Genomic DNA, 27,302 nt, shown 5'->3' with positions numbered 1-27,302 from the left:
GATACTAGTATGTGGCAACACTGCACAACCTAGACACAGGATGGACCCATTCCCTATCTACCTCATAGATGGTAACCAGTTCGTCTGGAGCACATCAATACCATCCACAACAGGAGTTGGGTATTACACTACCAGTTCGTCTGGAGCACATCAATACCATCAACAACGGGAGTTGAGTATTACACCTCAATGGTAGCCCAAACATATGAATCTTATGTGTCCTTTACTTAGAGTTACTTCCTCGCCCGACGATACACTTCCTAGGAAATGTAGCGTGTTCAGTTTCCGGCTGATCTCAGGAAGGATTGTTTGCACACATCCAAGTGTTTAGTTCCTAGACACCAACATTTAGCGTGCTATGTAGGGGACTGAGGTGTTTCATTTCATAGTGACCATGACCATGGTGTCCAGGGCGCCCAAGTCATCCTAAGTCCCGATGGAGAGCCGAGCTGAGCGTTATGAGTGGCGGCAGCTTCTTATGGCCACTGAGGTGCCTCCCTAGTAGGTGTCTTCACCATTGCATATGCCTCTGTCAACTCGTCTGCTGCGAGACTGAGATTGTTCCTTCCACCATCACCACGACGGTGTTATCGGGGATGGCAGCGACGGAGGTGGCAGAGCCGATGAAGGAGCCAATGGTGGGGCACATAATATAGGCACATACGAGACCTCTACAGACGGGCGGACTCATGTCATGGCGCAATCATATTGGTGGATCGTGCTTCACACTTCCTCACTTCAGCTGCCGCACTTCTTGCATCACGGAAACTTCTGCGGTATCTGATGAAGCTAAATCCGGCACATCTCAAGTATTTTTTTCAAAAAGGAGGCGTTGTCCCGGCCTCTGCATCGAGTGATGCATGCAGCCATACATCTCAAGTATGTGGTTCTGAGCTGGCGATATTAGCTTGATGGTAATAGGACGAACAAAGAGGTAAAGCCATATGCCCTGCTTCTTTTATATTGATTGTGTTGGTACAGAGTTCAAGATGATCTACCTCAATATCGTATATATTAATCAAACTTAACCTAACCTTATGTACTAAACCCCATGACTTATATAGGGATGGGGGGTCCTTAGTGTAACATGTATGTCGGTTTTATCCAGGGATAAGCTTGCCGATGAACCCTACATGTCTTAAGGTGCACGTCATGTCTTGGAAGGATTCTATCTTGAGTACGTCGCGGACCATGATGAACATGGCCCATGATAGGATTCTCTGGGGTCCTTGGTCCGGCCCAAGATTTGTAAGCCAACGAGGATAGTACCCCTTGATGTTTACCACACACATTTGTTCTTATGACACGGTTGAGTTTGACCTGAGCGTTATGAGGGGCGATGCGTGGGGTAGCCCAATGACGAAGACGTGTTTAATGAAGCGATGACGCGTGGGGCGGTCAAGTGATGGAGATGCGTCCAGCTGAGTGGCAACACGCGTTGCAGCCAAGTGACGAAGCCGCGTCTAACGCGCGGGGCGACCGAGCGATGTAGACGCGTTCATCTGAATGGCGACGTGTGGGGCGTCCGAGTAATGTAGACGCATTCAACGAAGTGGCGAGGAAAAATTATTTATCAATATCAAATAAGACATAAAATTTAAATACGGTGTTAAATAAGCAATTCTCTATGTATGTTACCTTTTATTCTTAAATAGCTAGAATTCATTATTCAATTTTTCTCACCATACAACAATACCACATCATAAAGTCATGCATGTAGTAATAAGTATTTTTTTTAATCTCTTCATGCAAAACATATCCGCATGCATGAACTTTTAAATAATTAAGCAAGACATTTTTATAATAATTTTTGTATTATCATCAGTTTTTTAACATTTATTCAGATATTTTTTTAACAAGTTTTTTGCAGCTACGCGCGGCATCGTTTAGTGTATATAACACTCACGGCCACATCGATTCGGCTGAGGGCTAACAAACCGGCTGCATCCTCCGTCATCGACAACAAGGCACAACGGCGGCCTCATCACCCGACCTATTAGCGTTCAAGTGGCGGCTGCTGCAGCGATGATGGAGGTGCCCTTGCTCTTTGGAGCTTTCCGGCGGCTGGGACGAATAAAGCGCTCGCGCGAAAAACAGCGACTTTAGCGCGCGAGCGTCCGCGCGGCACGCTCCAAGGGGCGCGTTAAAATCATACACATGTTAAACCTATTCCACGCGCGCGCTGTATTTTTCAGTCCTCCTCTACCACACGTGACAAAAAAAAAATCATGTGCGATGCGAGCAACAACCGTTAAACTCCTCGTTCGCGCCCACTTTCGCCCCGCCCCAGGCCGCCACCGACGACCCCAGCCATGGACTAGCGCTGCGACATTCTTCAAACCCGTCCATACACGCGCGACCTCTTCTCCGCCGCCGTTATTGTCGCCGCCGCAAAACCCTAGCGCGGGCTTGAGCTCCGCCACCATCGCCGGAGCCGCTGCGGCACCTAGCAACGGCATCGCGCACGGGCTTTTCATGCCACCCCGGTCAAGCGCGTAAGGTGGCGTGGAGCCTCCGCCGGCCGTGCCACAGAGCTCCGCCTCCAAACGAACCGCGGCGGCCACCACTACCCCGACCGCAACGGCAACGACGACAACGCCAAAAAAGACGAGGAAAGGGGTGATAAAAAAGAAGGCAGGAGTGAAATCGGCTGCGCCTCCGCCGGTCGAAACGCCGGAAACCTCACAATTTGTTGCGCCGGTGGCCAATGCACACACAATGCTCGATGAAATGCTCACAAGGTACAATTTGTGTTTTTGTTTTGTTGTTGTTGACAAATGTGCATATATGTAGTTTGATTTTAGTTTTCCTTTGTCATATTACTTTGTAGTTTCAACAAGGACGCTTATATGTCCACTATGGATGTTGGCTCCAACAATATGTCTCAAACCAATGAAGTTGATGAAGATGAAACCCACAAATCGGAAGAGGCCGACGACGAGGAAGAGGATGAGGAATGATTGTTCACATTTAATTTATTTGAGTGAACTTGTATGTCATGAACTTGCATGTACTCAGTCTTATTTGTGCAAACTTTACATATTTTGAATGTTTGGTCATCTTGTATGTGCGCCGACATGGCGTGCGTGCTTGATTTTTTTACACCGACTACTGAAGCGGCACGCAGACGCGTTCAAAATTTGCAGTGGCTGCTGAAGCAACTGCCGGCTCGCGCCCAAAAACGGCCATATAAAATAATTTTAACGCACTGCAGCTGTACGCGTCTGCTGAGTGCATGGTTTGCACACTCAGAAAATCGTGTTGTACATCTGGCACCTTGTGTTTCAGTAGGGTGGCCGCGAAACACTTTGCTTTGCCGAGTACCTTTTTTGATGCTCGGCAATTTACCGAGCACACGGCGAAACTACTCCTTCCGTTCCTAAATATAAGTCTTTTAAGCGATTTCACTAGTGGACTATATACGGAGCAAAATGAGTGAATCTATACTTTAAATTATGTCTATATACATCCGTATGTAGTTCTCTAGTGTAATCTTTAAAAAGACTTATATTATGGAACGGAGGGAGTACTAGGTAACCGCCTTTGTTCGTCAAAGCCGAATGTCCTGTGTCAAGTTTAGAACCGGCTTTGACGACTTTTCTTTGCACACGGCAAGGTGTGCAGATTCCAGTAGTGTCCAAACATTATTGACTTTGTAGATTCAGATGGTACATGGTAGCCAAAACGTTTGCCGGAGATGTAAATGATGGCTGCAAATCCTTGTCCACCATTGCTGCTATCAGCCTATAAAACAGGAGTAAGGGAGAGCCGTTCCTCACACCAGTAGTACCCAACACAAGTCCTTACCCAACAACATAATTGAGATGGACATGGTCACATCCATGCCATTGGAAGCCAACTCGAACGGGCAGATACTGCAAGCCGAGGCAGAGCTTTTTTGCCACTCCTTTGGCTACCTCAAGTCCATGGCACTGCAAAGTGTTGTGAAGCTTAGAATCCCTGATGTCCTGCATCGCTACGGTGGTGCGGCCTCATTGCCTGAGCTTCTCTCTACCGTTCCTATACATCCAAACAAACTCCCCTACCTGCCTCGGCTCATGAAGATGCTAGCTGCGGCAGGAATCTTCACGGCTGAGGATGTCCCTGCCACCGTAGGCGACGGGGAACCAACCACTCTGTACCATCTCAACGCAGTGTCTCGCCTCCTCGTCGATGACGCCAGCGTGAACGGCGGCGCGTCTATGTCGCCATGCGTGCTCCTGGGCACGGTGCCTTTGTTCCTGGGCGCCTCCTTGAAGCTGCACGAGTGGCTCCAGAGCGAGGAACAGGCTACGACGGAGACACCGTTCATGCTGGCTCATGGCGGGACCTTGTATGGCATCGGTGGCCGTGACTCCGAATTCAACACTGTGTTCAATAAGGCAATGGGAGCTAGCAGCGAGTTCGTGGCCGCACTTGCTGTCCGTGAATGCAGAGATGTGTTCGCAGGGATAAAATCGCTCGTTGACGTTGCTGGTGGGAACGGCACCACCGCCAGAACCATCGCCGAGGCTTTCCCTTATGTCAAGTGCTCCGTGTTGGATCTCCCACAGGTGATACAAGGAATCTCTTCTCATGGTACGGTTGAGTTTGTTGCTGGTGACATGATGGAGTTCGTGCCACCCGCTGAAGCTGTTCTTCTCAAGGTAGTATACTGTATACATAACACTTGTCTATACATAATTAACTTCATTTTCGAGTTACACATAAAGATTCTACATCGTATTAGTTAAAGGTTTGTCCAACTTGCAGTATGTGCTGCATAACTGGAGTGATCAGGACTGCGTGAAGATATTGACACGATGTAGGGAGGCCATCTCCCACGGAGAGAAAGCTGGTAAAGTGATAATCATCGACACGGTGGTTGGATCGCCCTCACAGCAAATACTTGAAAGTCAAGTCACCATGGACTTGTCCATGATGATGTTATTCAATGGTAAAGTACGGGAGGAGCAAAATTGGCACAAGATATTCCTGGAAGCGGGATTTAGTCACTACAAAATTCACAACGTCCTAGGAATGCGGTCCCTCATTGAAGTCCAGCCATAGCTTGTCCAAGCATATTTGCCCCACATGTGCTGCTGTTTACAAAGTATATTTACTTATCTTTCATATATTATTGTTGTGATGTTCTGTCCACGATTTGGTGCAAAGGCCGTGACAACAAATTGTACTTGAATAAAGAAGCTCGACATATATCAAAAACTTGAAAACTTAACAATGTTATGAATACATGGTTGTGATCCGCTATATCTCGGTCAATATATTAAAGAGGTTGACCAGCTCTCAAGTGCAACGTCGTGTACTCTTTTTTCTTCAAAAAAATGGTGCTCTCAACGCTTTTGCATGAATTCTTTGGTTGGCTTTTCAACTTCTTGAAAGTTAATCTCATTTGGACCGCATGCATGCTATTATTTTTAGAGTTAATTCCATTTTTTACCACAAAAGTGATGGTAGTGATAGAAACTACCCCCAAATCGGAAAAGAATCATAATTTTACTTTACGAATACGTCTTCGGGATAAATTGTCGCAGTCGACTGAGAAAACAAATGCTCTCAGTCGGATGACGTGGTAGCCAGATCACCCTCCCAAGATCCCTCTCTCAGATGGAACGAGGCTTCTTTTTCTCCCCCACAGAAAACACAAAAGCAGCCCAATTGTATTTTTTGTCTTGTTGGTTGTTTATCCTTGGTTGTGGGCCTTTTGGGTTTGTTGGATTTTTTGGGTTTTGGGTTGTTTGTCAGCCCTGAGCATCTTCTCTCTTCTTATCAAACAAAGCAAAAAGAGGACAAAAAAAGAAGCCCAATTTTTTTGTCTTGTGAATTGTTTGTCCTGGGTTGTGGACCCTTTTGGGTTCTGGGTTGTTTGTCAGCCCTCGGCAACTCTCTCTCTCTCCTTATCAAACAAAGCAAAAGGAGGACAAAAAAGAGAGGACCCAATGTATCATTACTGGGAGAAAGCTTAGTAGTAGCGTTGGTTCTATCCTTAACAGTAGCGTTGGAATTGAAGTGTTACTGCTAACGTGCTACAGCTATCCTGTTAGCAGTAGCGCTGGAATTGAAGCTGTACTGGTACCTACGTTAGAGCAGCGTTGGAATAAATAAAGCGCTACTGCTAATATTCATGCTTTTTATATTTAATTCTCGTCGTATTTATGCCCCCTTTACGTATTTGTGCATGCTTTAAACAGTAGTTTCATCGTATCATAATAAACATGCATTATTGTCATCATATCATACACCTAAAGTAGTCTCGTCATTTGTACCATCATCGTCATTATCCAACACAAATATCATCAAATCTCGAAAATAGCAATACACACAAGTAATGGCACAAAAGTCATGGCACAAATATCATCAAATCTCGAAATTAAGGAGTCACAAAAGCTCATGCTTGGGATGCCAAGGCACCCCAAGTAAATATGTCAAGAAGTCTCAAGCATCTAAGCTTGGGGATGCTACGCATCACACCTCTCTTCATCAACAACTATCGGTTAGCCTATGTTAAGCCTAAATTTTTATTTGTCCACATGATATGTGCTATTCTTGAAATGCATTTTTGTTTAGTTTGATGTTCAAATAAAGTTATCAGATCCGAAAATCTTTATTGAGAGAGTCCTCATATAGCAACTTGATTGCTTAACTATTCATTGATCTTCACTTATATCTTTTGAGAGTAGTTTGATTGTTTGCTCTTGTGCTTCACTTATATCCCACTAGTAGAAAACATGGCTTTTGTTCCAGTTGGAAAGGGCCTTTAATCCCGAGTCGCCAACCGGGACTAATAACTTGGGATTAAAGGCCCACCCCCTTTAGTCTCGGTTGGCCACGACCCGAGACTAATGCCCCTCCACGTGGCCGGCTGGGCACGCCAGGGGCGGGGACCTTTAGTCCTGGTTGGTGAACCAACCGGGACTAAAAGGCAGCCTTGCGCTGGGTTTTTGTTTTTTTCTGAAAGGATGGGTTTAAGGGTTTCATATATCGATCACGGGCATCCATCCACTTTAATCAAATATTATGTCATATAACTCATCATCATCTTACGTACTCATCTAACAACTCATCATCATCTTAATCATATACCAAGTTAAAATTTCATAAAATAAAAAAACATCATAATAGTCATCATATGCATGCATCCTAATCGATCTTGCAAGTTAATATAAACCAGAAAAACTTGTCTCTCAGAAGACCTAGTCCTCGCTCCTAGGTATGATGTCATAAAACAGAATAACACCTATGTCTCCATGATGAAGCACAGAGATCCAACGGTCTCCAATTTGTGGCTTGCGATCCTTCTTTATTTCTCTCCATGCTTCAATTTGGAGCATTTTTTATTTGCGGTCAACCGAGTATGGAGCATCAAACTCAGCCCACAGCGAGCTTTTAATTTTCCTATGACCTTTGTCGTGCATCAGCGAAGGCACTACATCATTTGGCAATTGGTGTTGAAGAACATAATAATAATCTAGTTAGCAATATAATCAACATCATTTATGCAATAGTAGAGCCTACTTAATTAGCAAACTCTTACCAAGATATTTCGGCGAATGTCATCCGCCCTCAACCTATGCAGTAGTGGCATATAAAAATGTATAATTTGGGTCAGTTCCCAAATTATACGGGAAGGTCTCCCTACCAACCAGGATACCAACAAGAAAGTAGAGAAGAACATCCTTCTCCTCCCAAGATAGATGTGATCCATACGTACATTGTGTCGTGTCAATTAATTTCCATAATTCACTCGAAGAAACGAAATAAGCTATAAATTATAATTTAACAAAATTAGTATATGTATGAACATCAACTATTTTTAAATACAGAATGCAAATTACTTGACAAATATGGTTGACAAACTTACATGGCCGTAAAACAGGAAGCATATCGACATCCACCCAAATATCTATGTTACTTGGCATATTGTCTTCAGGACGAAGATCGAAGGTTATTTCCATACCCTCCTCAAATCCATATGCCTTGCCAAGATCTTCCCAATTTGGGCACCCTATTTCTAGTTATAAAATGCATTCATTACTTTGATCACAAATGTGTGACCATGTATAGTCCTCACTCCTCAGGTTAGCTCTTATCGTCTCCATACTCTCGTGGTCTTCGAAACCGAGCCTCTCCAACAGATATCTTCTTGCATGGCAAGGGAGGAACTAGTCGAATTGTATAAAACAGAAATTACACGTTGAAGCAAAGAAACAAAAGACATACATGCTTAATTACGAAAAACACTTGTCATCATTGCGTACCATAGAAACTTCGAAGGACTCGTCAAGTTTCATGCTGAAGAACCTGTCGTCTCGCATGTGAGGCGTGTCGCACAAACCCCAATAGTTGCCGCAATATTCACACTTCCAATAATCATCGTCAGACATTTCCTGTTTTAATGTGGTAATTTAACTTATAATCCATGGAACATGTTTGTAAATGCGTAAACAACAACCGTGACACTATATCTAATGAATTGAACATCTATATATAAACAGAATTTCAAAACATCTATAAACATAGTAGAAAATATATAACCATATGTATAACCATCTATATATATTCGCATTCCACAAAAAATATATAACCATATGTACTATATTCCATATAGAATCTAGCATCCACTATATCCTCTTGGAAAAATCCACTCTAATCTATATGTCATGTAATCAAACAAACTCAAAATCCTATGTTTTTCTATTCCTGGTTTAGTTAAGAAGCAATGTTCATATGGCAACAATATGGTACCAATTTCAAAAAATATCTATGAACAATATTTCAAAACAACTATATGAACATCTATGAACAAATCCAAAACATCTATATGAACACTAGTAGAAAACAGGTCTTACGTTCACCCCTTTAGTCCCGGTTTGGTTTTGGCCCGGGACTAATATGACCATTAGTCCCGGTTCAAGCGGCTGGAGGCCAAACGGATTTTGTCCCGGTTCGTTAAGGACCTTTAGTCCCGGGTTGATGCACGCACCGGGACGAAAGGGGTGGTGGCAAACGTTCGCCTGGTGCGAGCCTCTTTAGTCCCGGTTGGTGTCCCAAACCGGGACTTAGGGTCCAAACCGTTCGCATCCTGCGTCGTTTCGCGCGATGAAAAATAGGACAAATGGTATAGTACCGCGACCTTTCGCATGGTGTGAGCCCCTTTAGTCCCGATTGGTGTCTCGAACCGGGACTAAAGGTCCGAACGGTTTGCATCCCGCGTCGTCTCGCACGATGAAATACAGGAAAAATGGTAACTGCAGCCATTCTGTTTCATCTTCCTCTACTCTCTCCTCTCTTCTTCCCCATATCTTCCACCATGGATGATCCAATCACTCGCTATGGGAAGGTGCAAGCACATGGCACGACCAAACTCAATGTCGTCTACACGAACGACCGCACCATGGTGCCGCTTTTTCTTTCCTATTTCGAGGAACGGCTCGAAGTGGCGGAGGAGAAAGACAAGTTCATGGGGCTTGATCTCGAGTACACGGCCAATCAATAAGTTGTTGTCGTCATCCAACTTTGTTTAAAGAGAAATTTTATGGTCTTTCAATGGGCGAGGTAAGTTTTGAGGCTTTTTTTATCAAAGGTTATGAAAATTGCATAGCATAGCAAGATGTTCCATTTGAATACTAAAGATTAATTTCTCTTTAGTTGTAGTGAAACAATTTTCCTTGTTGCATATTGGGAAAACCGTCGGAGAACATATATGTCATTGTTAATTTAGAGTTTCTTGATCAATTCATAGGATATGAAAATTACATAGGATAGCAATATGTTCCATTTGAATCCTATGGAAAATATCAAATTCTCTTTAGTTGTAGTGAAAGAATTTTCCTTGTTGCACATATTTATTATTTTGATTCATATATGAAAATTGCATAGGATAGCAACATCTAGGGCTTCTTTTGAATCCTCTTTTGTTGAAGTGAACGAATTTTCCTTTATAGTTTCATATTATATATGTGCCAAAATATACTTGTTAAGATTCTTAATTATTATACTTCTGCCAAAATATACTTCTTTTCCAGCAGTATGTAACATTTGTTCCATTTTAACTTGTTGTTGTTGTAGTAGTGACAAGCACTGTCCAATACTCATGGACTTCCTTCGCAGCGGCATACGTTTTTCTAGCGTTGATATAAGGAATGCCAAGCTCAAGATAAGGCACAACTTCGGTATTGAGATACCAGCTGACTGCCACATTGATATTCAAGACATATTCAGGCTTCAACATGCGAGGACTTCGATAGCTCATACGGCAGCCGCCATGATCGACGAGGAGTACGCTGATATGAAGACCAAATTCCACTCGGATCAGCACAAAGAGTGTGAGATGACCCCACTTGACGGTATCAACATTGAGTATGCAGTAAAAGATGTGTATGTTGCATACGAGTTGTACCGCAGGATTCAAATCATGAACTATAGCCAACGTCACCTCGTACATCAAGCAACACCACCACCATCACCAATTTGGGGATATTCTGATTGAGACGAGTAGTGTTCGCAACGGCGGACACTTCTATTTCTAGCTATTATATATTATGTACTGCTTGAGGATCTCTAGCTCGGACGAGTATTTTTTTTATTTATGTCTCTGTTTAAATATGATGTGAGCAAGATTTCTGGAGCATTGTGATATATGATACTATGCCAAGTTTCAACCTTTTTAGAGTTCATTTATAGTGCTTTTTAATTTCAGGGTCATTTATCTAAAAAATTATTAAATACATGAAAAATAGCAACCGAAGTTAGAAAGTGTTGAAATTTAAGAATGTGACTTGAAATTGTGCATATTGAATGCACAAAAAACATGGAGTTGAAATAAGTTAACAAAAGTGAAATGCCCGTGTAACATATGAGTTTTCGTCTGAAGCACTCGTACTCTTAAGTAGATGGTCAAGTTTGTGCACGAAGTGCATTCAGTTTTTGTCATAATCGTCTTAACTTTTTAGCACATGCTATGTGTGTGAAATGATAATACCATGTCAAGTTTAAACCTTTTTAGAGTTCATTTGTACTACTTTTTAATTTCAGGCTCATGTCCAGCTAAAACCCAAGTCGAGCTTAAGCCATGAACTTTCAACGTAGCCCTAATCCCTGTAAATTCTTTACTGACCAATAAGCACGTACCTCAAAATACTTATCGAAGTAGCTCATAGCTTACGAGTTACAACACCACGGCCTTTACAAACAACCTCTGAAAAGATATTTTACCATCTGATTCCCCAGCCGCATACCATATTCTGGACACAAATAGAATGGCCTACCATCTGCCATGGCAATCTAGGGAAGAACTATATAGCCAAAATGAGTTTTTTTAACACAAGCTAAACTAAACTTATTAAGATCACAATGCAGATAAAAAGGTTAATTTTGTTTTGGTTGGGGTGTGCCACACCGGGGCAGTAGTGCAATGCCCAGGGAACACACAAGGACCCTAGTGGCAAGCCACTAAGATGGATCCTTCCCCATAAAAAATAAATTTAATATTATTGTGGACATGTAATCCACATATCAGATATTAAACTGATAAATACAGATACTACACTTGATCTTAGCCAAAAGGCCGAGAAAAGTATGATAGGAAGCCTTGCACTTCCTCTTATACCCGTCCGACAGGCTCCATCAAAACTGCGCTAGCAGTGTGGGACTAATCTGACCTTGAGGTTTCCCGTCTAATTTCAACTAGGTTGATTACTGTTGGGGCCCAAACCCAGCTAGAAGATAGAAAGCCTGAAAGCCCATCATGTATCAAAAATGGCCAATGTAATGCGGCTTCTGCATGATACACGGCAGTTCTGGGTTGTCTTTTCCCTGAAAAATACGTTCTAGGTTTCTGCGTATGAGTATGACCATGTATCACGCGAAGGTGCCTGTAGAAATTGTTTGCGGCTGGTTTTGCGGTTCATAACTAGTCGTTGGTTAAGCAAGTGGGGAGAGCAGAAGCGCCAAGCAGTCAGTCACGTGGTAGATCCATCATGAACCTCGATTAAACACAGGAAAGTCCTTCTGAATTGCAATCGCACCGCCAGGGCTTCAGCTGAGCGGAAGGAAGTGACCATATGGGCGAGCGTCGCCAAGCTCCCCGCGAAACTCTTGATGCCGTCAGGAAGGATCTGAAAATGTTCCTTCAGAGTTGGAACTGAACTATTCACGGTGCTTCGCTAATGCATTGGTTGTGTAATTCAACTGTTTGGTGAATGTCTGTAGAAAGTGTCCAAAATAAGTCCGTCCACGGCATCATGTACGTGTTGGACAGCCATAGATAATGGGAAACGTTTCACTTCTGTCGGATGATAGTCCCATGAAATCCGTCGTGTGCTCCGCCGTTCGGTTAAACGTGATCGTACAGTACAATCCCCAATTAGTTTTCACGGTAACGTTTCACACGATCTGATCTCACACTTTGCAACATCATTTATGTTGTAAAAGTCTCTCCCAAAACATAACCTACTCGTTTATGTTACAAAAAAAGAGAACAAACATTTTTTCATGCAACAAACCTTTGTTATAAGAATTTTCACAACAAGACTTCTGTTGTAAAAATTTCGGCAACAACAGCTCTATTGTAGTGGTGGAAAGGCCCTCTCAGCTGCATATAACGTCATATCCGACGGCTCACAACCCGTTGATATTTTGAAAAGATTAGTGGACGGACGTGTAGCGGTTGCGCAACCGCGACCAACTAAGCGCGACTAAAGCCCCCCACCTTTAGTCGCGGTTTCTTAAGAACCGCGACTAAAGGCCCGTCCACGTGGGCGTCAGGCGGCCGTCGGGGCGGAGGACCTTTAGTCGCGGTTCTTCTGGCCAACCGCGACTAAAGGCCGCCGCAGGTTTAGGCAGCCCCCCCTAAACCTGTTTTCTGTTTAATTTGTATTGTTTTATTTTTTTTTGTGCTTTATTTTAATTTTGAAGGAGTTTCACATATTCTACGGTTACAAATTTTATCACAATAGGGCAAATAATATACCATTGAAAGCTACAAAAAATGCAAAACCTTTACAAGTAGTTTTTACAAACTTTTTTCCGTAGTTTTCACAAATTCTAAGAACTGAGAGAGGCGCGCGCGTGCGCGCGCGGCAGTGCCGGCCGGCCGGCGGCGTTGAGGGCGGGCGAGCGAGGCGGACCGCGCGCGGTGGGCGAGGGAGGCCGGTGATAGCGGCCGGCGACGCCGTACGTGGGCGAGAGGGGGCGGCGTCGAGGGCGAGGGCGACGGCGGGCGACGGCGGGCGGCGTCGAGGGCGAGGGCGAGGGCGGGCGGCGAGGGCGACGGCGGGCGGCGTCGAGGGCGAGGGCGACGGCGGCAGGCCTTCGGCGCGGCAGAGATCGGAGAAGACGAGAAATGGAGGCGACGGTTCGGGCCCTTGTATTTATAGCCCCCCTTTAGTCGCGGTTGGGGAGGCGACCCGCGACTAAAGGGTAACCTTTAGTCGCGGTTGGCCAGACCAACCGCGACTAAAGGGTTTTTTGGCGGGTTTTTGCGTTCCCGCGCGCAACGACCTTTAGTCGCGGTTGGGGAGGCGACCCGCGACTAAAGGGTAACCTTTAGTCGCGGTTGGCCAGACCAACCGCGACTAAAGGGTTTTTTGGCGGGTTTTTGCGTTCCCGCGCGCAACGACCTTTAGTCGCGGTTGGGGAGGCGACCCGCGACTAAAGGGTAACCTTTAGTCGCGGTTGGCCAGACCAACCGCGACTAAAGGGTTTTTTGGCGGGTTTTTGCGTTCCCGCGCGCAACGACCTTTAGTCGCGGTTGGCCAGGCACGACTAAAGCCCCTCACGTGCACCAGCTGGCCACCGAGCGCCCTGGGCCCAGGCCTTTGGTCGCGGTTCGTCTTCCGAACCGCGACTAAAGAATTCATTAGTCGCGGTTCCTACAGTTTCGCGACTTATGGGGCTGGACGGAAGCCTCTTTTTCTACCAGTGACGCCCCAATATCCAAATTGCCTTACATGACTAGCGATTTGACCAGGCTTAGACGGCAACGGTGCCAGGCGATGAAGGTCGTTTCCTTCCAAATGTGTGTTGCCCTCTTAGCGCGACAAGAACCATGTTTTTGGGTCGCCAAAATCATCACATTTTTTATAGGAGCAACAATAGCGCATAAATCATAAATTGCATCACGTCACCGCATGCATGCACAAGTGACGAGACAAATGATGTCAATAAAAATATTTTGACTTTTTAGTTTTTAAAATGTTTTATTCTTTAAAAAATCTGATTGAAAAATTGTTTTCATCATTAAATCTGCCATGACGAGATCTTCGAAACTATATCTCATATCGATATTTTTCGACGACTTTTTTTGGTGAAAAGTTGTCATGTTTATCACACATAAATTATTATCATGATTACACTAAAGTTTTCATTATATATTTTAACTACTTTTTCTTCTATGTTTAAAATAAACTTTGTCATGTTTTAAAAAAGGAAATTAACAAACTAAACTTACCATGATGAATTACTGAAATTTGTCATGATCCATGAAATAATTTTGACATGGTTCATAAGTAAAAAAAAAGAAATATGGCATTTGATATTTTAAAAATGCATGGTCACCGGCTCAAATTTATCATGAACCATAAACTAAAACTGCCATGGTGAATTACTTAAATTTGCCAAGATAAATGCACTAAAATTCACCATGGTTCATATAAAAATATATTTATCATGTTCAAATTACTAGAATTGTCATGGTCAAAATACTAAAATTGCCATGATCTATAAACTCAATTTGTTATGATGAATTACCAAAAATTTCCATGATCCATGAATTAAATTTGTCGTGGTTAATTACTAAAATTTGCCATGGCCAATTAATCATAACTGCACTAAAAAGTAATTGCTTTGAATCTAGAAGAAAAAACTAGATGAAATATAATGTGGCAACTTTATTGTAAACCCTCTGGCAACTTGAGCGTAATATGTGGCAACTTGTAGCCCCAAAAAAAGTTGTCGAAACATATTAATATGAGCTCTAGTTTTGAAGATCTCACCGAGACGGATTTAATGGTTAAAATGGATTTTTAATATGAAATCTAGTTTTAAAGATGTCGACGAGCTTAGGTGTGCTACGAAGTAGCATGGTATTGTACCTGGTCCTTCTGGCATCCTCCTTCGCTAGTGTAGTTGTGTGTGTTCTGCGTGGTCCGGTTATCACAGGATCTGCTTTGTGAGCGGACTACCTCTCCATCTTGTATCGTTCGTTCGTGTATTTTGCTCGGTTATTGCTTTACATAAAAAGTGAGGTTAGAGACTGTTTTGAGAGTTTGAACTCCAATGTTGGATCATACTTGGTTTGGAAGGACCTTCCCCATCATGAGCCGGTTTCCAGACTGATAAGATAAACTTGTGTTTGTGTGTGTGTGTTGGGGGGGGGGTGTGGAACCCAAAAATTGTCGCACCTATCAAAAGGCAACCTATTTTTCCGAAGTATAGAGGTGACACATTGTAATGATTTCGTCGAATTCCCCCTTATTCCTCATTAGCTCATTATGTATACAGAAGATAACATGCCTACGACGCTAGCTTAACCTATTTCCGAGCTAGACTTGGTTCACCCACACTAAGCTCATATTTCAACCGATATAAAAAAGGGAAGCTTGTACCAAGTCATTCATTTTTAACCAAACCAAAAAATGAGTTGACCTCATGGGGCCCACAAACTTTAAATTGAGCCCTACACCTTAATAATGTTTTTACCAATAGGCACCAGACTTTAGAATACTCCCTTTGTTTCATAATATAAGACATTTTTTAAGCTAACGTAGCTTGCAGAAACGTCTTATATTATGGGACGCAGGAAGTACTTGTCTACAAAAGATGTTGGAAAAATATAACTAGCTGTGCCGCACCACCGTGTTCTCGTGCGGTGGCCAGACGCGATCGTTCGATCTCATATAGACCCATGTGACCGAGTCTGGTAAAAAAATTGGAAAAAGTCCAAAACAAACCTTGAAGTGATAGACGAAAGCTAAATCAAACCCTGAACTTTGAATCCCGGAAATTGACACTATGAACTTGTAATCCCGGTCTATTTTAGACCTTAGATCTGTTTGGCACGTCGGGAATACTACAATCCCGACCGAGATTATGTACTACTCTCCGGGATGAGAATTTGGGCCAGCCCACTTTACCAGAACAAGAATTCATGAAGTTTAAATTTTTTTGACGCATTACTAAAATTGTCCAGAAGTTAAAAAATGTTATTTTTTTAGGCAGAACTCAATTCCTTTTTTTTTAAGTTTAGAATTTTGAAATTCTATTCACATTTTTTAAAACTGTTTGTGATATCAAAAAAACCACATTTGTCAAAAAACTTCACACTTCCAACAGTTTTTCACATGCTACGAAAAATGATGCGGATTTTCCAAAATTGTGTCACATTTTTCAATTAATGTTTTCGCAATTTTGTAAATTATTTATGTTTTGGAAAAAACTGAAGCAATGAACTTCGAATTTATTTTTTGGGCAAACAAATATTCAAAATGTAAACTATTTCGGAATGTCCGAACATCTTTTAGGGTGTGAGAATTTTTTGAAATTTTTGAATACTTCCAAAAAAGCTATTGTTTTGAAAAATAATCAATTTCGAAAAAGCAAACACTTTCTGAAATATATTTATTTTCAATCCAGAATTTTTTTAAGTGCAAACACTTTTTCTAAACTTTAAAAATGGGAAAAAAAGTTTAAAACCTGAACAAATCTTTAAAGAAATATTTGTGACATCTAAAAAATATCACGAGTTTAGAAAAAAGTACGTTGCATTTCAAGATTGTTCACGAGTTTAAATAAATGTGCTCGTGACATTTTCAGAAAGAAGTGTATACAATGTAAAAACAATTCATGATGTAAAAAATGTGTCATACCCTTAAAACAATATATGTGACATGTGTTTGAAAAAGTTTAGATAATTTTAAAATGTCTAACAATTTAAAAAAACCATGTAATTTTATAAAAATATATTTTCGTGAAGAAATGTAAAGCGTCTATTTGAAAAATATTAGCGTGTATTCTATTTTTTGAAAAACTAGTATCCAAAAAAATGTAAATACAATGTATTAAAAGTATATTTGTGCTAAAAAATTACTATGGCATTGAGAATAACTAGACATGTGTAAAAAAGGAAGCCGGTTACTGGTAAAGAAACAAAACAAAAGTAAAAAATTCAAGAAAATAAAGAAAGAAACAAGAGAAACCAAATGTATAACAAAGAAAGAAAAACCAGATAAAATCGGCAAAAAAGTAAAGTATAACGATGGAAAATTCCAGAGAAAAATCAATGAAAACCAGACCAGCGCGAGCGACTGCATCAATGGGCTGGCCCAATTCAGCGAATCCCACCTAAATATTCTCAAGGTTCAAAATAGACTGGGATAAAAGAGTTTGGTGTGCCAATTTCAAGGATTGGGAGTTCAGGGTTTGATTTAGCTTTCATCTATAAGTTGAAGGTTTGCTTTGGAAGATATCACCGGCAACTGTTTGACTTTTATAATAGGCCATGTTAAAGTAGTAAAATAACATATTTTTGCTATGTACACGCATCCTCTCTGAGTCTTTGTTATGATGTTATGGACGGTTCTAGAATAAAAGAATTGATAACCACTAGCAAAAGGGCCCGTGCGTTGCAACGGGAGAAAAAAAACCACCATCTTCAATGGCGATTACCACATTATGTTCATATCTCATCGCATGATTTTAAAAAATTATTTATAAATGCAAGAAAATATTTCTTCTTTTAATTTTATTCACAAATCACAAGTTAAAACAATGTTCGTATTTTTTTTAAATATCATGGTTGTCAAAAAACTTGGTAACTCAAAAAATTATTCTGCATTTTAAAAATCATTTTTTTAAAATATACTATAATATTTCGATCCACCCGACAATTAATTCTTAAAAATTCACAAAGGTATGTAATCAGAAAGCCTCAGAAGCATTACTGTTTAATTGCATACATTCAGTCATTCGCGAACACTTTTACGAATTTGGGAACATTTTAAAATCGTGAACATCTTTTATTATTTATAAACATTTAAAAAAAATCCAAACAATATTTTATATTACGAACTGTTTTCAGGTATTTTCTTGTGAATTGGCAAATAATTCATTTTTTGAATTATCAAACATTTTTTAATTGCATTAAAGGAATTGCTCAAAATGATAGACTTTTTTTGATTCACGAATGTTTTCTCCAGAATTACGATTTTTTTTAATATGCAAACATTTTTACAAAAATCTCGAACAATTTTTGAATTCGCAAACATTTTATGTTTTATCAAAATTTATGTAAATATAATTTTTTTAGTTGTGAAAGTTTTTTTTGATTTATTTGAATTAGAAAAATTAAAAAGGAACAGATAAATAATAATTCAAAAACGAAAAGTAAAAAAACAGGCCCACTCCGATGGGCTGACCCAAGTGGGCGTACTGTTTATTTTTCGACGAGAAGAGCGTAGTATAGCTGGTCCTATGTTTTGGCAGGCCCATGAAAGGATTTCCTGCAAAACGTTTTTTATAATTTATAGGTGGCATTGGTGGGTAATACTCCATCCGTTCCAAAATATAAGACCTTTTAGGAATTTTACTAAAAGACTACATACGAAGTAAAATGAGTGAATCTATACTCTAAAATATGTCTATGTACATCCGTATGTAGTTAATAGTACAATCTCTAAAAGGTCCTATATTTATGAACGAAGGAAGTATTAGATAATTTTGGAGGCAATTTTAATGACGTACCACAGAAGCAATAGGTGCTTTATTAATAGATAAAGAAATGTAGTTGGTATGTCATCATAAAACACAATTTGTTAGCTCTCGGTGTACCAAAACGATCCGGCAGATGATTTTTTTTGTTTGTCAATTTGCTTCTGCAAAAACTGGTAGCAATGTTGCAAAATTTGGCAGCTGTATCAAAAATATGCGGAAGCAGGCACTACATCTCTGTACTATAAAATTTGTTGAGCGGCAAAACTTGTTTTAATCTCTTAATTATTCGTTCATCATATAACCTTTAGAAATTTTCATGTCGTTCAATGAAGATGTGGCAACTAATTTTTCAAAATGGACACTCTGTTATGAAGTAACTGGCCACTAGGTAGAAATAAAATGGCAAGCGTGGCAAAAATAATGCGACAACTAGTTTTTACAACAACTGACGAGGTTTTGTCAGATAACTAAGTAGAACTAAACTGAGAAGCACAATGAAACACCGTGGCAACTAGGTTTTTAGAACAATCGACAAGCTTTACGGGACAACACAGTAACTAGATAGAATTAAATTGACAAGTAGTACAATGAAACACCACGAAACCTATAATTTTGCAATAATCAATAAGCTTTATGAGACAATATGACAATTACTCCCTCCGTTCCTAAATATCAAACATATTAGATATTGCACTACATATAGAGCGAAATGAGTGAATCTACATTTTAAAATATGTCTATATACATATATATGCAGTTTATAATTAAAATTTTAAAAGTCTTATATTTAAAAACAGAGAGAGTAAGTAGAATTAAATTGAGAGGCACAACAAAACCATTTGTGGGAACTAAATTTCGTTAAGCACTGAAAAGCTTAATAATGAAATAACATGACAACTAGGTAGAATTAAAATGACAAACACGGAAAATTATTTGTGGCAACTGGATTTTACGAGCACATGTTGCATAAAAACGTTAACCAATGCAGAGGTACCTTTTGTGAATAGTGACAGCATGTTCTTTTGTAAATACAGTACTATTTTAGGTGAACAGTTACCACTTACGTGAACCATCATCAGTACTACTACAGAAGTACTTAGATTACTTTATTTTTCTCACCCTGCTTCAACGTATGCACGGGCCAGGTACCGCTGCAAGTCTGCCTCTAGCTAGTGCGCAAGGACTGTCAGCTGCTCTGTAGTTGGGTTCAAAAATGTCTAACATACGGAAAGTAGCATGGTATCCAATGAAAACAGTGAAATATTTGCTCGTAAACCTTCGAATCTATGAGGGTTGCTACGGATTACCTCTTTTGGTCATGATTAGCGATTTAATTCAGGTTCAGCTGCCGCAAGAGCTCAGTTTGACTGAGCTAGGCCATTGTGGTTTCACAGCTCAGTTTATTTTTCTTTTGAAATGAAAGATTTAATCAAATCAAATTGCTAGTTGAGTTAAATATTTAATTTGGTTTTGGTTGGGGTGCTTCACACCTGGGCTGTAGTGTAATGCCCAGGGAACACACGAGGACCCTAGTGGCAAGCCACTATGTTGGATCCTCCCCCACAAAAAATAAATTTAATATCGTTGTGAACATGTAGTTCACATATCAGATATTAAACTGATAAGAACAGATACTACACTTGATCTTAGCCAAAAGGCCGAGAAAGGTATGAGTTGAATCGCAGCCTTGCACCTCCTCTTATATCTGTCTGACAGGCTCCACCAAATCTTCGCAAGCAGTGTGGGACTAATCTAACCAGGAGATCTCCCATCTAATTAGCTTCATTATGGTTTGGACGCAGAAGCCCAGCCAAAAAGATAGAGAGCCTCAAAGCCCGTATGTTTCAAGGCCCAATCATACGGCCACTGCAGGGAAACAGAGGCCTTCCGTGGGGTGGTCGTTCCCGCTAAAATTTGATTTTCTGCATTTTTGTCTTACAAAAGATACATAGCGGAAGAAGAAGAAAATGTCACTGGTACTACTGAAGTGGGTTGAAGTTTCGCAGACCAAGATTGCTGATCGTGCAAACCAATTCTTGCCTGACAAACGGCTTATCCTCCAACTAACTCGAAGAGTGACGCACCATCTGCGACGACCGGGTGGCCCTGCGGAACGAAATGCTCACCGGAACGACCACTGTATCTCCTCCAGGGTCCTCCCCTTGGTCTCCGGCACCCAAAGTATGACGAACACGAGGGTGAACGCGCTCACGACCATGTACGACGCGAAAGTCCCTGCAGAAATTGTTTATAGAGAAGATGAATGAACATGCAAAAGTGCATCAAGTTTCATGGTTCAGAATTAATCCTTGGTCTCAGGCAAGAGGGAGAACAGAGGCACCGAGCACGCACCGCCAGCGCTCCAGCTCAGTAGTAGGTTTGCTGTCATCGTCACCCCGAAGGAAGTGAGCATGTTGGCCAGCGTCGCAAAGCTCCCGGCGAAACTCTTGATGCCGACCGGAAGGATCTGAAAATGTTCGTTCAAAGTTGGAACTGGAGAATTCAGAATGTTTCACTTATGCATCGGCTGTCTGTTTCAGATGCTTGCTCTGAATTGTTATTCATGGCATCTCTCTGAATTATGGCTATCTGAATGCTCTTGAGGGCTATGAGAGGCCAGCTGCTCTTACCTCAGACATTATGAGCCATGGAATGGCACCCATGCCGAAGGAGAAGGTGATGATATAAGCCTGAAGAAATTGTACAAGTTAAGATGACATTTGGCATATATAGGGTTCAACACATATGTAACGCGGCGAAATGATCTGAACTGCAGACATACCACAAGAGCCACCAAGGACACCATACTTAAGATGTAGTCCGAGTGAGAATCATGCGGTAGATTATCCTGAAAGATAACCATCACAACCATATGATAAGACCAGGGTGGCTTGGCAGAATGGACCAATCTCAGTGATAAATAGCATTGCCCCTCAGCATCCTAAAAAGCAATGCAGCAGTAGATATTTTTATATATCAGAATCAAAGGCTAAGAGACCTGTATATACCTTGAGGAAAAATGCAACAGAAACTGCAAGAAGGCTTAGAGTCGTCCCTGCAGTGGAGATCTGAAATTTGAAGTGCGAAATAATATTACAGTTACATAAAGCTTACACTTTGTCGAAAAACATACAGCTTACAAACTACTACTCCTTCCGATCCAAAATAAGTGTCGCAGTTTTCAACCAAGGTTAGTACAACCTCAGTTCAAAGCTACGACACTTATTATGAATCGGAGAGAGTACTAGATTCAGGGAGGGGAGTGAGGAACTTACAATAAGGAGCATCCGTCGGCCAGCTTTATCTAGCAACGAGGTTGTAACTCCCGTGGCGAGAACCTAATAGAGGTAGTGCTGTCAGCGAGACAAGATCAAACCTTGCTAAAAGCATAAGTTGATGACCACAAAACATGTTACATTACATACCTGAATAGCTCCAAGTGCACATGTGGCCAGGTCACCGTTTGTGAACCCTGAAGAACTTTGCATGTCAAATTTACAAGCCAAAGTATCACAATTGTACTTCAGATTAGATGAAACTACTAGTACTTGCGAAAGATCAATAATTTTTCAGTAGACAATGAAACGGCATCTTCCATTGAGGAGGCAGAGTGAAAGACCATGCCATGAAGTTATTTGTGCTATTATCTTTATGGAAGCTAGCATAATGCTGAACTAATTTTAAGGAATTAGTATTGGGTATAAACCTGTCGAGATATCATGTGACTTAAAGAAATTTATTTATTTTCCAAAGGGAAACTTGTCACTGTCAGGTTGGTTATGTAGCCAACACCTCTCCTATTATTACATTCTAATTCCATCTGAAAAGTCATGCCTAGAACTTATACTATGCCTAAACGATGAAAAAATACCTGACATCATAACTCACCTGCAGCTCTGAATATTCTACTTGCATAGAACAGTATGCCATTTATCCCACATAGATTTTGAAGTACTAGAAGGCCAGTTCCTATCTGCCCAAATGTAGCATAATTATCATTTTAAAAATGCAGTAATTTTTGTATGGAACTGACCAAAATATTGAAAAAGGGCAAGGGAATTACTAGTAAGGGAGTTCGATACTTCTTTTGATTTAGCTCTTGAAAACGGACCGTGGCCTTTTTGTTTGCTGACGCTACGGCTCTCTGCACAGCAGCAACCAGAAGTTCAGATCTAAAATCGACGATGTTACTTCTAGAAGATTGACTCACACATAGACATATTTCCAATGTTAAGGAAATTACACTAGACTGAAAATACTCTAGAAGGATTTCCAAGTCAATAAGAGTGAGAAAAAAAGAGTGCAAGTGCATGCCTTTATATCATTTACTTCCGCAGTGATGTCGGTCTCGAAACCCCTCAAAACTTGCAGAGAAGTCTCGAAATCATCCATCAAGTTCATCTTTGCCTGAAGGCATGCATAAAAAGAATGTCATTACATATTTCAGAATATGCTCTGTTTCATATATCGAACTTGTGCAAGTACACACCAGCCATCTTGGAGACTCCGGAATGAAGAATAGACCAGGAATCAACAATGTACAAGGCAAGGTCCCTACAAGAATGGATACCAGAGATTTGCATCAGAAACCGGGTGTCTGAAATTAATTGAAAACTGTTACAAAAAGTGGGTATCAGATATTAGCTGCAAAATGGTAGCACCAAGAACAAACTTTAGTAATATGATAGGTGTTTGGTTGCATTACCTAGTACTGCCAGCAGCCTCCAAGGAACAAACATGCCTAGCACATAGGCCAAGAAGATGCCAAGTGTGATAGATAGCTACATAACGATCGATTTCACGGTCAGCTCGACATGAACAATCCATGTACTTGTGACTAGTGAGAATAGGTGGCGCACCTGGTTCACAGAGCCAAGCGCTCCTCTCGTGCTCTGAGGAGATATCTCTGCTATGTATACAGGTACCTGGCATGATGGCATCAGATAATTCATACATAGCGGTTAGTGTTGAAACTATTAACTAGATCAATAGTATTTTGGAAATAAAATAAGTTTATACAGACTATTTCCCATTCTGCATCCAATATATTGGCATATCAGTTGCTCTTTCTTTTCTGAACATTTTTTAACCAGCTGATAAGTACTCAAACTCTGAAAGCATAAGGCCATGAACATCCTAGGCACATAATAATCACGCATCGAAGATAATTTATACGAACCGTGTAGGATATGACACCAACACCAAATCCTTCAAGCAACCGGCCCATGTAGAGAAACGACGAGTCCTGTACATGAAACATTGATCAACAAGCAGGAAGGAAAAAGGTTGAGGAAAATAAGCTTGGGAAACATGTGGGTGCATCATGTCATACATTCGCGAATGAGATGGCGAGCCAACCGATGATGTTGGGAATCGCCGCGATCATCAACGACTGAAGATTCAGTCAGACAGATAGCACATTAGTGTAAAAGCATGTAACTTCAGTTCAGTGTAGTATAAAACAGAGAAGCCTAAGCTTTTTTTTTACTATATACTTCATCCGCTGAAAATTTGCAACACCAACTTCTAACGCAGAGTTCCACACGCAACTAATTAACTCCTAACTCTGGCTAAGTGGTAGTCAAAGGGAGAGAAAAAAATGGTGGAAACTTCTCACCCCTTTGCGGCCAATGTGCTCGGCCATCTGGCCGCTGGCGATGGCGCCGACCATGGCGCCGACGTTGGACAGCGAGCCGAACGCCGAGAACTGCATCACGCACGCGCGCACACACGATCGACGCAAACATTTTAGGCAAGGAAGTACTGGAAGGCAGAGCAGAGCAAGCATGAGCCATGAGGAAGAGGGACCTGGGAGATGGAGAGGCCGAGGTCGCGGATCATGGCGTCCTGGGTGGGCGAGGAGAAGCCGCAGGTGAAGCCGAACTGGACGGGGCCGAGGGCGACGATGAGCGTGCAGAGGAGCGCGGAGACGTGGGACTCGCGGAGCACCGCCATGGAGGAGGCGCCGACCGACTGGCGCGACGACGACCCCGCCATCCTGTACCAGCTCCCCGTGTTCTTGAGCAGCAGCGGCTTCCGCGCGCCCGCGCCGCCGCCCTCATGGTCGCTGCCGCTGTCGTCGCCCCCGCCGCCGCCGTTCATCGCAGAGGCAACAAGCTACGTACGCTAGCTAGGCTGCAAGCAACCGCGAGCTAGGGAGTGGCGACAAGATCGGTGGGAGGCGACGAGAGGAGCAAGATGGAGGGACAGCGGGAAGAGGCGGTCAGCAACAAGTTGGTGGCAGAGTTGCATTGGGACAGGTCTTGTCTGAGCTGGAGAATAATCCGGTTTTGTCCAAGGCTAACAGAAAATATACGAGCTAGATTTGTCTCTCTCGCTGTTTCTGGGTATCCAGCCGTTTCATAGGCGCGTCGACGTTATAATATACGTATATGTGTACATCTCCACGTCACACGCTTGCTTGCTTCTCCAACTGTGCAGCATGTTGTTGGCATTGTAAATTACATGTGGTTTTGGCGATCCGATCTGTGCACGCAACCCTAGTGCTCCACCATACACATGGAGAGAGTCTACACGTGATTTGGGGCATGGGAAGATAAAACCATCGTCTCGTCCATTTTCACATGCTATGGTACCAGACACTCACACGTGATTTGGGGCGTTGAGGTCGATGCAGGCCGGGGGGGGCGTGGGGTGTAAGGCGCGATCACGTTCACGTCCGACGACCCTGAAAAACGGGTGTGGGCGTCGTGCCTTGGCGGGGGGTAGCCGGACGACACAGTCGTGGTCCGCGACGTCGGTGACTGACAGTGCGGAGACCGGGCGACCGAAGAGCCTGTGCTCGCCGGGCCGACGGCCGATGCAGAGAAACCGACAGAACGACAAATGCCAAGCATGAGGAGGGCGTGCGCTTTGTTGACGATGGCCTCCTTCTCCTTGACCTCGATCTTGCGTCGCGCGGCCTCCATCGCATCGCGCTAGGCGGTGAACTTGCGCGCGGCGGCGTTGTCCTTCACGACCGCCCTCCGGTTCCTCCTCTTCGCCGATTCCGCATCCAACTTGGCGATCTCCTCCGGTGTGCACTCCGCCCGCGGCTTCCTTGGCGCCTTGGCCTTCTTCTTCTTGGCCATTCCGGGCTGGTCGATGGTCGGACCGCCGGAATTCGGGTGGGCGTCGCCCATGGACGAGGGAAGAGAGAGGGAGACGGCGGGAAGTGGGAGGGTTTGGGGGGAGGGGGGGGGAATGGCGTCAAAAGGGGCGGGGTGGGTTTTACATTGTGCCACCGACACGCGGGCCAGGGGCAGACGAGCGTGAGCGTCCCGCCCATCCGCGTGTTGTCCGTTTCACTCCAAAATCGACACAAAGTTGGGCCGGGGATGGGTCGAAAACGAACAAACGCTCGTTTGCTCCCCCGCGCTAGGCCGTCAGTTTTGTCTGTTTTACCCCAAACGGACACGCGCAGACAGGATGGGGTCACGCGGTGGAGTTGGCCTAACTTTTGACGCCACCTTCCACATGACCCCATCATCTACCGCTTGAGACGCCATCCTTTCCCTCAAATCGGGTAGCAAAACTCCGGTATGGCACCGGGCACTGTTATCTCAGCGTTTGAATGGCTAGCTACACCGCGATCCCGACAATGGTGTTGATGGTCACTGTCAAGCTTAGTCCTCGCAACCATCTTCCATGAAAATCATAAGATGTCCCCATCATTCGCGGCCACCAGCTCCTTGGTTATGTGATAGATCATCCCTGCACTCGCAAAGATTGTCCATGAAGCGGACGTAGTTGGAGCTTCAATGGTGGCCAACTTCGCCTGCACGATCACTAGTAGAAAAGAGGGCTTTGGTCTAGACCCTTTAGTCCCGGCCTGCCTCTGGGTCGGGACTAAAGGCCCGGCCACGTCGTCCCAAATCGCATTGTCTCCCACGAGGCTTTGGTCCCGGCCCGTAAGGAGCCTTTAGTCCCGGTTTGTGTCGCAAACCGGGACTAAAGGGTTTGGAGGATTTAGTCCCGGTTCGTGTCTTGGACCTTTAGTCCTAGTTCGTGTCTCGAACCGGGACTAAAGGGTTTGGAGGATTTAGTCCCGGTTGATGTCTTGAACCGGGACTAAAGGTGTTCAGATTTTTTTTTTGTTTTTAAATTCTTGTTTGTAGTTTCTGTTTTAAATTGCTTATATCTTTTAGGATATTTGATGTTTTTGATTGATTCTTGTTGCATTAGATTCAAAAAAAAATCTAGTTTTTGTTTGTGCCATTAGTTTTCAAATTTGAATGGTTTAAATTTGAATTTGTTTAAATTTACTTAAAACCCAGTTTTTAAATAACTTGAGTTTACAAATAGTTTTTAATTTAATTCTTTTTGCTCCCACTCATGTGTTAGATTGTTGTCACAGTAAGATTTATTTGGTTATTTTAGAATAATTTAAATTAGGATTTTAATTAAAGAAATATTGTTTTGCTTATATAGTTGTTTTAGTCATTTAATTGTTGTTTTTTATTATTTTTAGTTAGTTCTTTCTGTAGATTTTAACATGTTGTAGTATGGTGCATATTTAATGCACAAAAAGTCTACAGTTCAATTAAGTTTAAAAAATGCCTTTGTAGCAGATGGGTTTTTGTCTGAAACCGTGA

The 27,302-nt window shown here is 42.4% G+C and overlaps 2 protein-coding genes and 2 non-coding genes across 4 annotated transcripts; 1 reads left to right on the top strand and 3 right to left on the bottom strand.

Moving 5' to 3' along the window:
- Positions 1-3,776: 3,776 nt before the first annotated feature.
- LOC123420042 (flavonoid O-methyltransferase-like protein Os11g0303600) lies at positions 3,777-5,250 on the top strand. The gene is made up of 2 exons (XM_045107258.1): positions 3,777-4,646; positions 4,753-5,250. The coding sequence occupies exons 1-2, from the start codon at positions 3,825-3,827 to the stop codon at positions 5,047-5,049; spliced, it is 1,119 nt and encodes a 372-aa protein (XP_044963193.1). The 5' UTR covers positions 3,777-3,824; the 3' UTR covers positions 5,050-5,250.
- Positions 5,251-11,382: 6,132 nt separating this feature from the next.
- Positions 11,383-11,579, bottom strand: LOC123422551. The gene has a single exon (XR_006620553.1). It is a non-coding gene; the product is annotated as a U2 spliceosomal RNA (small nuclear RNA).
- Positions 11,580-20,182: 8,603 nt separating this feature from the next.
- LOC123422540 lies at positions 20,183-20,379 on the bottom strand. Its single transcript, XR_006620543.1, has one exon. It is a non-coding gene; the product is annotated as a U2 spliceosomal RNA (small nuclear RNA).
- Positions 20,380-20,593: 214 nt separating this feature from the next.
- On the bottom strand, positions 20,594-24,987 carry LOC123420026 (sugar transporter ERD6-like 4). The gene is made up of 17 exons (XM_045107257.1): positions 24,517-24,987; positions 24,326-24,415; positions 24,041-24,100; positions 23,888-23,953; positions 23,568-23,633; positions 23,414-23,489; positions 23,198-23,262; positions 23,023-23,115; positions 22,772-22,852; positions 22,597-22,681; positions 22,134-22,180; positions 21,984-22,046; positions 21,717-21,776; positions 21,491-21,556; positions 21,339-21,398; positions 21,061-21,175; positions 20,594-20,943 (listed from the first exon to the last, which is right to left on the bottom strand). Exons 1-17 carry the CDS (start codon positions 24,808-24,810, stop codon positions 20,831-20,833), a joined length of 1,500 nt encoding a protein of 499 aa, XP_044963192.1. The 5' UTR covers positions 24,811-24,987; the 3' UTR covers positions 20,594-20,830.
- Positions 24,988-27,302: the final 2,315 nt, after the last annotated feature.

This window comes from Hordeum vulgare, chromosome 1H (genome assembly GCF_904849725.1).
Source record: "Hordeum vulgare subsp. vulgare chromosome 1H, MorexV3_pseudomolecules_assembly, whole genome shotgun sequence".
NCBI lineage: Eukaryota > Viridiplantae > Streptophyta > Magnoliopsida > Poales > Poaceae > Hordeum > Hordeum vulgare.
This window is presented reverse-complemented; position numbering and strand designations above follow the sequence as displayed.